This window comes from Pocillopora damicornis, chromosome 2 (assembly GCF_964200805.1).
Source record: "Pocillopora damicornis chromosome 2, jaPocDami1.2, whole genome shotgun sequence".
NCBI lineage: Eukaryota > Metazoa > Cnidaria > Anthozoa > Scleractinia > Pocilloporidae > Pocillopora > Pocillopora damicornis.
In genome coordinates, this window is record NC_142671.1 from 20,185,004 (window position 1) to 20,195,350 (window position 10,347).

Consider the following 10,347-nt stretch of genomic DNA (forward strand, 5'->3'; position numbering starts at 1 on the left):
TAACTTAAGGTTATTTTTCGTCATTTTAGACATCACTTAAGGTCATTTTTGGTCATTTCAGGAATCACTGAAGGTCATTTGAGGTCATTTTAAGTCATTCCTTGTTTTAGGAACTACCAGAAATATCTTTAAAATCGCGTTGTGAAAATTTAAGCATCTTTTTTTTCGTCGCACAAATGAACGCCAATGAAGGAGGATATCGTCGCTCGTTTACCATAAGTCACGACAGTGTTTTTACTGATATATAGTTGATAAGGTCTGGATCCGAATATGTTAAACAGACTTTTTCTGGGCTGTGACTAAAAGTGGGACGGGGACGTGGGACTGGGACTCGGGGACGTGGGACTGGGACTCGGGGACGTGGGACTGGGACTCGGGGACGTGGGACTCGGGGACGTGATAAACAAACAACACCTGAATTTGTAAAGTATAATTTTCGGTGGTCTCGAGGAAGGTGTAATATGCTGGAGAGCTTGTGGGGTGACTCTACATCGAAGGCGTTTGTCGAAAGAAAGAGTACACGGTAATTTTGGTCGGCGGGGAAATAATGAAACCTGCGAATATTGCGAAAGCCCGTGAAAGGATGACATCTAAAAACTGAAGGCAATTTTTGAATAAGACACTACAATGCGTAATGATGGCGGCGACCAATCAATTTTCTTAAAACAAATCGGAGATTGACTTCCTTGAGGAAAACCTTGAAAATTGTTCTGTTGAAAACCGGTACTTCGTGGGTTATTTCGATGGAAAGAGATGAGTTCGAGGATATGCTCGAGAGTTTTCTTCTTAGTAGTTCCACATGCTTTGTAAAGAAGGCCTTGCACTCAAAGGACTTAAATCACAATAGGTTTTCGAAAAATGGTGGGTAGTTTCTTTTATTTTTCACTGAATTTTTGCTTTTATCAATTCAGTGTGGGCCTCGCAGAGACTATCTTTTGAAGGCAATTTTGTAAAAACTTACGCAATGCACCGGGCGGAAAGTGTTGAATATTTAAAGGTATTTCATATAAAGGAAAGCACTTGGAAAACACTCTAAGTGCGTAATCTAGTATACCGAAATACTTTTTCAAATTATGCATTTGCAGCGTCTCCCGTCTTTGAATACAATGGTGATAATGTACCGATCCAATTTTTCGGCAAACCGTTTACCATCTAAGCAATGAAACTCGGCATTGCCTCCACACACCAACAAAGATGAGAATTCCTTTTGAAAACAGTGTTTGAAATATAATAAAACGTACCAGTAGCATTCGATTTTTGCATAACCCGCGAAACCGTTTTAATTTTTTTAGGTATTTAAGTGGAGGAATCCATCGAACTTTTCGCATATTGAGGAAACAAAATCGGGAAGGTCATTTACATCCATTCACTTTAGAATTCCCCATAAACGTAGGGTGATACAATTCCTGAAATTCCCGTTCATTATTTCACGAATCGTTTGACGTTCCAGTGTTTTTTTCGTATTACGTAAGTAAAAAACATTGAACTTCTCTCAACGGACTCAACGCTGCAAGGAGAATCTTTCTCATAATTTACTTTTTAAGAGACGAAGTTACCGTCTAAAATTCAAACGTTCCTGTTAGGCTTATTGGCGCATTGATAACAAAATCAAGAAACTGCTGCAGGACCTCAAGGCTCATTTGTTCAGGACGACCTTGTACATCTCAGGTTTGAACTTTTCGTGGGAACAAGTGCTGAAGCCTACATAACCTATTTTGAATTTAATCGCTGAACTATAAACTTGTGTGTTCGACCCTCGACGAACGCCTCCGCAATAACGTCACCCGAGCTTGTCAGTAGTAGCCGATGATTTCCAGCGTCCATGATTCGGCCGGATATGTTTTCTTGTCTGTTTGACCGTAAGAACTCTGAGTACAGAATAGTTTCAACGCAGGGGGTTTTAAACATCGTGCGCAGCCATGGAGGACTTTCCTGGAAAGTAACTGTGTTTTCTTCCTTATTCTTTTTTTAGCAAGGATAAGGCACGGATGTTTCAAGACCCCCTGCGTTGAAACTATTCTGTACCCAGAGTTCTCACGGTCAAATAAGCAAGCAAAAATGTCCGGCCGAACCATGAACGCTGAAAACCATCGGCTACTACTAACAAGCTCTCCAGCATAAAATAGCTTTCATGAGACCACCGAAAATTATACTCTACAAATTCAGCGCAAATGTTAGGTGTTGTTTGTTTATCACGTCCCCGATTCCCCGCGTGTCCCCGAGTCCCACGTCCCCGAGTCCCACGTCCCGAGTCCCACGTCCCCGAGTCCCACGTCCCCGAGTCCCACGTCCCCGAGTCCCACGTCCCCGAGTCCCACGTCCCCGAGTCCCGCCTCTGGGTGAACAGGCGCTGTCAAGCGGGTATCGCCGTTTTGAAGTCACTCAAAGGTTTTTCACCAGTGAAGACAGCCCCATTGAAGCTGAGGGTTACAGGGACTTGCAAGTTCTTACGAAACATCAAAAACAGCAAGTGAGTGCATTCATTCGACTTATTTGTATATGCGAAACGGGCGTTGGGAAACCTGGATGTTACCAATTGGAAGACTAGTGTTACTTTGAGCGAGTTGGGTACATTGGTCAAAATTGGCGTGGTTTTAATATTTACAACTTCATAAATGCAACCAACGTCGCACCTTGTGTTTATTCCAGGAACCATACACGTTGTATCTGAAGGACATTCACCTGCGTTTGTGACCTTTAAGAGCCAGACGTTTTTTTCTAAAATCCTATCTCGAATGTTAACTTAAGCAATGTCTTGGTTAATTCAGTGATATCCAAACAAAGTCCCTTGGGCGTAGAGGCCACTTTTAAGTGTGTTTTAAAATTTGTCTAAATAAATGGATCAATGATCTGAAAGTTTGTTGATTAAGTTTAGTTATCAATTACTAATATTGCTAGTATGAAAGACTTGGGTATCTAGTGGTTCCAGATGTCTTCAGCAAGGACCATATTGAACAAATGAGGAAAGAGTTGGATGGATATATTGAACGGCAAGTAATAAAATTTGTCTCTTTATTCCAAGGAAGTGCATGTTCTGTAAAAGACCAGAGGCATTAATGTACCTGGCACATGAATGTTTCCTGGGCAACCATTGTTGTAATGATTTAAATTTAGAGTGACAAACTACCCAAAAGACCACTATCATAAATAGTGGGTCCAATTATTAATCTTCTGTATGCATATAATGTAGACTTTTGCTAAAGTGTAAGACTAAAAAGGCTAAAAAGGCCAACATCAACAAGGTATATTATTTGTTTAGAGGAAAATATGTTCAGACTTCCTCTTTTTATATCTTCTCCAGTTCTCGCAAACTCAAACAAACAAATCATTTGTTTGTTCTGGACCGACAGCATACTGAAAATAAGCCTATCCTACTAAGGCTTCGTTGTATTTCAAATCACAGGAAAATTTTCCTGGACACAATTTGTGATGCTAAGTTGGTGGAAATTACATCTGATCTGGTAAGGCAGAGTCAACCTCATGAAAATTTACACAAAATATTTTCATAGTATTTGATCACTTATTACAATTGCTCAAGCTGTAGTAATGTGGGAACTGTTCTGCACTGAACAGTGAAGCATTAAACCAACTAGTCAAAGAGTTGTCAGAAAAGTTGCACATTAATCCGACATAAATTTGTGAACTTTAAGAGCATAATGTCAATAATGTTAATGGTCAACCAAACATTATGTTTGTGTGTAGTTGGACCTTAAAATTTTAATCTGCCTGTTTGTGAATGATCAACTGACTCAAACTCCAAAAGGAAACACTCTAAGATAGTTTAAAGGAGCAGGCATTTGAGCTGGAGTCAAAATAAACTATGAAAAATATGACATTTAAGAAAGATATCAATTTGAGTTCTAGCGAGCAAGAGGGTTTCAAAGAACAAAGTTTGAAATAGCAAGGTTAACCAATTTAACTATAAAAATCATAATTTATTTTTTTTGTGTGTGAAATCACTTCTGTTTCAATTTATGTTTAGTATATGCCAGTTATGTGATTTCTAAGAAAGTTGTTGTTTTCCCCTGTTTTAAGATTGGTCCATCAGTGCATTACATAAATCAAGAGAAAGTCAACTTGAAACCACCAGAAAGTAGTACCTCAGTTATCAGATGGCATCAGGATTGGGCATTTTTCCCCTATACAAATGATAGTCTGGTCACTGTTTGCATAGCCATTGAAGACTCTACCAAGGAGAATGGTAAGCTCTCTGATGAGCCATTCTTTCTCAATAGGGCAGAGGTATATACTGCCTTAAAAATAAGTTGAAAATGTGGTTATTCCAAAACAGAGCTACCTATTAAACTTAAGTATTGTGATCAACAGATTCTATTCATGGAAGAAAATAATAAGAAACTATGTGTGGAATGATTCTGATCAATGCATGTTTCTGATAAAAAATTTAATTGTACCACTGATTTTAATTTAAACAGGATGCCTTCAAGTTATCCCGGGTTCACATAAAGGTCCCCTATACTCACACTTCCAAGACAATGCATTTATATCTGCTATAACAGACCCTGCCTTAGACTCTAACTCTGCAGTCCATGTTGAAGTTCCTGCAGGTGGGGTGTCCTTTCATCATGGCTTCACAGTCCATGGTTCTTCTGCCAACATGTCTAGACATTATCGCCGTATGCTTTGTTTTAACTACAGCTCAGCAGACAATTGGCCTCTTATTGGTGTTGGAGGGCATGAGTTTACTAACCATGGTCCAGTAGACTGGGAAAGATACTGTTCCACTGTGGTTAAAGGCAAACCCAGTTTATTTCCTCGCATGCAAGCACTGCCTGTCTCTATTCCCATTCCTTTTGATTCTGGTTATGACATTTATGAACATAGTAAATCTAGTGATGTAAGTGATCCTGAAAAGTGGGAAGCATGAATTTCAAGTGCAGGGGTGTCCCAAAAGAAAAAGAGTGAAATTTAATGGAGTAATAATAGGCCTTTGATTATCATTGAGTCTCTCAATGACAATAACAGTAAAATTCCTGAACAACTTTTACTTGATTAAAGTTAATCATCACTGCGTCTCTCTATCACACTGAGGCAAATGTCATTGTAACACTGGGGTAAATGTCATCGTGAGCAGGCTCACATGAGTGTTTGTGAGGTCAAAACAGTAACTTGTGTCACAGAAACATGTCTTGGAAGTACTCTTCAAATTCTTCCTCCCTGTATGGAAAACAATAGTAATTCAAAGCAAATGATCACTTCTGAGTCTCTGTGAGGAATCAAACTTCAGATCTTTAGATTCTACACTACTTTGCTCTACCACAGAGCCACAGAGACTCTATGGTGAGCAAAGCCCACTATGAAGTTAATATATGACATATGTCCTGAATACTGCTAGGATCAGCAATGTTGTTAGCATCATGTTTTGTAAATACGTTTGATTCCTCATGGGAACTCAGAAACTTACCATCTTTCTTATTATATTTACAAAATATGACGTAGAATCTGAAGGTCTGAGGATTGATTCCTCATGAGAACTTGGAATTTTTTCTTTGTCCCACACATGTGACAAGATGGAAAAACATCTTTTCCCATTAGCTACATGTTCAAATAACCTCACAATTTATCTTTCCTCACAAAAGTAAAGAATGTCATATATCCTGGTGGGAAGATAGATAATATTTAGTTGATTTATCCTCTACACTCTCTCAATAGGCACATGACTTGTATACCTGTCCATTAAGTAGTCAATAAACCCTTTAATTACTCTGAAACATGTTAAGAATAAAGTCAACTCTCAAGAGTGCATACCTTGTTTTATCAACAGTAATCTTTGCTAGGCCTTTCCAGATATCTTCACCAGTACTTGTAGAGTTGGTGTTTTCAACATCTTTTGATGATCCACCATCTGTAGTACCTAATGTAGTAAGATTCTTACTTCAGCAATGATACTTATATTTTTACTTATGAAAGAGAGATCTTGGGTGTTACTGTGTCATATTTGAAACATTTTGTTGACTCATGCCAATAAATTATCTCAGAATCTGTAATTTTCTCTACAACCTGCTATGAATTTTTGGACAATTTTGTGTTTTATCAGGATGACATGATGTATGTCTATGATGTATGTCAATTCTCATTGCCTGTTGGCCGGATGATGTGTTGATTTTTTTAGGAGAAATTTGATTGATTTACAATTACTGCAAGCCAATTTCTAATACCTCAAGTATTTACATTCAGTATAATACTAAACTTACTGCAGTTATCTTCAGAGTCTTCAGATGAACCAGACAAGTCTAGCTCTTTGTGTCTGTGATGTCTATTCCTCTTCTTTTTCTTGCCTGAATGTGATTTCTGTGACTCTCTATCCCCTTCTTTTTTCTTTTTCTTAGCAAGTTTCTTCCTTTGCAAAACACAGTTACAATTTGAATTTTTTTAAATTCTATATCACTCTAGTAAGCAGCTTTAATTACTAATTGTGACAGAAAGCAAAAAGATCAAGAGTAGCTAAAGAATGGATGGCCACCAAAAGATTACTTTTCCTTTCTTTGCTTGTCTCTCTGACCATCATTTAATGTATCTATTTGGAATTTGCAAGATAATATTTATTGGTAAACTGAGGGGAATTGGAAATTGGAATTCTGTTTCTTTACCAGTGGAATACCTTGCCTCTTTTCCTTATGAAAGTAACTATAAAGTCTTTTTTGATTCTGTCCTTGGAAGGGTTTGAACTACTAAGCCAAGTTCCATTTAACATTCTAAAATTTGAGCATACAGCAGAGCCTCAATTTGGGGGAAATTCTACCCTGAGTGAGGGTGTGTCCTTTAAGTACCTTAGTGTCTCATGAATTGAAGTGTCTCTGGGAAAATTTTTTATTATAGTTAATAGCTCCAGTGTATCAGATTAACTGACTTACTTGTGATGATAGTTGAGTTTATAGGAACAATCTGGACAGAGTCCTGAGTGAAGTAAAAGTTGGTAAATTAATGTTGGAACTTCAGAATAATTGACCTCAGTAGTCAATAAGAATCGGTAATTAAAAAAGGTTAGACTCAGAAATCTAAGTATAAGGTGTATACATACTGAGTTTAATGAGAGTATTTTTCTTTTCTCCATGTTCCATATAAGCAAAATTAACCTTTGTACAAAATAGAAAACAGACATCAGCCATACGGCACATGCACTCGCAAACCAATTATTGTATAGATGCTGTTCAGTAAAGTAGATATCTGGAGATCTAAAAGAGCTTAAAAAGTAAGATATACCATCCAATAATCAGGCATTTTGCACGTACTACTTGCCTCCCAGCTGCGAAGTCCTTCAGATTCTGAACATCTCTTGTCTCCACAGGTGAACTGCCCTAAAAATGAATTTGAAGAAAATACCAAGCAATAAATTTTTCATATTACCTTCACAGCATTTAAAATAAAAAAAGACTGTTACAATTCAGCTTTGATGCCAATAATTTACATGATTTTGTTGGGCTGGATAGTCTTGATCATCATACATTTTACATGCCCATGACCAGACTCCCAAACTGGTGGAATTAATGCCTAGGGATACTGGTAGGCCTGTTTACTGTAAACGTTTGACAACATGGCCTATTTGACAAAGATGCACATCATCACTATCCTCTTAATAGGTACAAACATTCAGCTGGTTTTAATCTGTTGACATTACTATCCTTTAAACTGAGTTACCTACCAATCAAATGATGGTTAGGACTTGACATAATTTCCTACCCAGACCAAATTTTGTTTTGACAAACAGACTCTAAGAGCAACTTTCCATTAAGTGCCCAAAGTCATCTGGGACTGTAATGGTTTTGCTTCACTTTGCTCTGTGATTGGTTTAGAAAATCATTCTACTCTTTCACTCAGTCAAATAAAGTACATTATTGTGTGGCATGTTCACTATATTTGTATAAGAAATTTAGCTTATGACTGTTAATAAAAAGTGACCTTTTCACACCTTTTCCTTCAATGACTTCTCTTTCAATTCTCCACCTTAATGCCACCTGCAATTTAGGATAGTAACATTGTCAAAAACTCTTGCCTAATGATAATCATATCAAACAACTTGATATGATCCTCATTGGTTTTGCAGTAAATAACACTTTTTTTATCAGTCACCTTGTTTTCCTTGTATCTGCTAAGATCAGAAATACAGTACTCTTTAAAAAGCTTGTCATAATACTTCTTAGCCAAACGTTTTTCCCTAAAAGAAGATTGAAGTCAAGATCATTACTTGAAAATCAAAGAAATGACAATCAAGTGTCACACCACTCAATGGACAGATTGCATCAATATAACACATACCAGGAACCTTCTGGGTCATCCTCTTCATTCCAAATAAACCTACAAATATGACAATTGATTAACTTCTAATGAGTTCTAATTATCTGGGAAGACCTCAGAAACTTCTTTCACATGAAATAATATAGAAAAAGTTAATTAAAGTAGGAACACTCACATTACACTAGTAATAATGCAGATGTCAATTGGGTTTTAAAACTGACTGATTATTCTCTTATTTGCCAACTCCTTTGTTTGAACAGAAATTAATAAAAAACAATGCAACCTAGGCCAATTGGAAAAATCTAAGATCATTGCATACATGGGTTTTAAGCCTCTAATACAAAGAGAGAAAATACCACATCTTAATTAAGGATAGTGTGGGGGCTTTTGTACAGTACCTCTCTCTGTGTACAATATATTGTCTGTAAATGTTAAAAATGATAACTTATCATTTTTCACTTTCTTTCTGGTGCTTCTGTTAGTTTTTGTGTGTAAATAAAAGGAAATTCAGCTTAAAACATTGAGGTAAATTCTATGCATGTCACAAGGGTTTATTAGTCTGCATCAATTCATTTTTTTTTTATTAATCAGTGACTGTGATACTCAAACTATGCACTTCATAACACAATATTTGTCAGTAGTAAAGTATACACACCTATGCTCCTCCTTGATAACATCCATGTCTGTTTTATCCCTGGAGCTATTTTAGCAGGTAATAAGTGACAACAGATAAGTAAATATGAGATTAAGAAGATTATAGATGGTCAGAAAATAATGTATTCATTACTTTTCTTACTGTAACAGAAAATTGTTTCAATAATATCTTTCAATTAAAACATAATATAATAAACTCCTAGTTGAAAGTATTTGGTCATATTCTATCACCATAGATGCAGACATTTCCAAAGTTCCATACAATACAACTCTTACTCTTGGTTTGTAAACCCTCGGCATCAGACACCAGTCCGCACTTTCATAATACCCTTCTCTAGACATTTACTTTAGAATTGGCAAGGAGAATTTGTTTAACAATCAAGTTAGAGCTTCATTAGTGGTGATCACAGTAATAATGTAAGGAGAAATTAGATGACAGTCACCTGTAAGAGTTAAAGGGTTAAACAACAATCCCAAAGCACAACTCAATGCTAGAGAAAATCAGTAACAAACCTGTCCCTTTTGAAATGTTCTATTCCTCTTCCATAATATAAGATGTAATCATTGATCATTTTCTTGTGTTTTGAGTACTACATATTTTTAAAGTTACACGTTAAGGAATTGTTGACATAAAATGTAGGAAATTCTTCATGTATAGTGACCGTGCTGATAGGTTAATTTATACGGTACCAGTAAAGAAAGAAATTGAACTTGATTTAATTTTATACGATCACAACCACACGGAAGGATTTCTAGTCAACATTATAAATGATTCGAACTTAAGTCTTCCGTCTGCCTTTAATTTTCTGTAAATAACCTTGTGGACAATCTTGAACATTTAGCGTACACTGAAGCAGCATAATAATCATAACGTGAAAGATACAGCATCCAAGGCAATGAAATCATATTTTTGGCCTTTAGCTTCTTGCCTGAAATTTAAATGTTTAAATTCTGAATTAGCAATTTAATTTCATCAAATTACAAAGTCGATATGTATAAGACACTTTCTTTTAAATATTTCTAATGAGACATGCCTGCTATATTCACTGGAAACTACACGTTTAGATGGTAAACCGCTAGTTGTATTGGCCTTCCGTTTGATCCCTGATAGTTCATCGTCTCTCCAGGTCTTGCTCCTGTTTCAGAGAAAAGTTTCGATTACAAGGATATTTTAACAAAAAGAGTGGTTGAAGATACACAAGCAAGCTCAGCGAGTCGTACAACTTTTTACCTCTCCGCTGCTTCCTGTTCATCAAACTCAGAACCATATCCCACGCCGTAATCAATCTGTAAGCGAAAAATGTTTAGGTTTTACATGTTGAGGGACGAGATCCAAAGATCGTTCCCATGTTTTTTAAGATATAAGATGTATTCTTGCCTCTTGCTGCCTTCCTTCCGCCATGTTTTCATTTTAGCTACGAAACGCTGAAAAGTATGGAG

At 36.6% G+C, this 10,347-nt stretch overlaps 2 protein-coding genes across 3 annotated transcripts; one reads left to right on the forward strand and one right to left on the reverse strand.

The window, feature by feature from the left end:
• The first annotated feature begins 2,335 nt into the window (after positions 1-2,335).
• Positions 2,336-4,885, forward strand: LOC113680238 (uncharacterized). The gene is made up of 5 exons (XM_027197256.2): positions 2,336-2,470; positions 2,899-2,990; positions 3,302-3,461; positions 4,036-4,201; positions 4,434-4,885. The coding sequence occupies exons 2-5, from the start codon at positions 2,959-2,961 to the stop codon at positions 4,883-4,885; spliced, it is 810 nt and encodes a 269-aa protein (XP_027053057.2). The 5' UTR covers positions 2,336-2,470; positions 2,899-2,958.
• Positions 3,001-10,338, reverse strand: LOC113680255 (protein FRA10AC1 homolog). 2 transcript variants are annotated; one of them, XM_027197274.2, is made up of 15 exons: positions 10,286-10,338; positions 10,139-10,194; positions 9,942-10,043; positions 9,791-9,836; positions 9,421-9,497; positions 8,909-8,953; positions 8,275-8,313; positions 8,089-8,173; positions 7,928-7,973; positions 7,258-7,316; positions 7,040-7,094; positions 6,873-6,915; positions 6,213-6,358; positions 5,767-5,872; positions 3,001-5,175 (listed from the first exon to the last, which is right to left on the reverse strand). In XM_027197274.2, the coding sequence occupies exons 1-15, from the start codon at positions 10,307-10,309 to the stop codon at positions 5,133-5,135; spliced, it is 972 nt and encodes a 323-aa protein (XP_027053075.2). In that variant the 5' UTR covers positions 10,310-10,338; the 3' UTR covers positions 3,001-5,132. The 2 variants fall into 2 exon arrangements, 1 of the variants encoding a protein (XP_027053075.2); XR_016183734.1 differs by having other exon boundaries at positions 4,388-5,175; positions 6,213-6,354.
• Between the last annotated feature and the right edge of the window lie 9 nt (positions 10,339-10,347).

Bases quoted from the DNA above. Each gene is read 5' to 3' on its own strand.
- LOC113680238 (XM_027197256.2), top strand. From the start codon at position 2,959: ATGAGGAAAGAGTTGGATGGATATATTGAACG. The intron at 3,462-4,035 runs GTAAGGCAGAGT...CCCTGTTTTAAG, and splicing joins TGGAAATTACATCTGATCTG to ATTGGTCCATCAGTGCATTA. The intron at 4,202-4,433 runs GTAAGCTCTCTG...TAATTTAAACAG, and splicing joins AGACTCTACCAAGGAGAATG to GATGCCTTCAAGTTATCCCG.
- LOC113680255 (XM_027197274.2), bottom strand. From the start codon at position 10,309: ATGGCGGAAGGAAGGCAGCAAGAG. The intron at 9,498-9,790 runs GTATCTTTCACG...AAAAATATGTAG, and splicing joins ATTTCATTGCCTTGGATGCT to TACTCAAAACACAAGAAAAT. The intron at 7,095-7,257 runs GCAAGTAGTACG...TTTTGTACAAAG, and splicing joins AAGGACTTCGCAGCTGGGAG to GTTAATTTTGCTTATATGGA.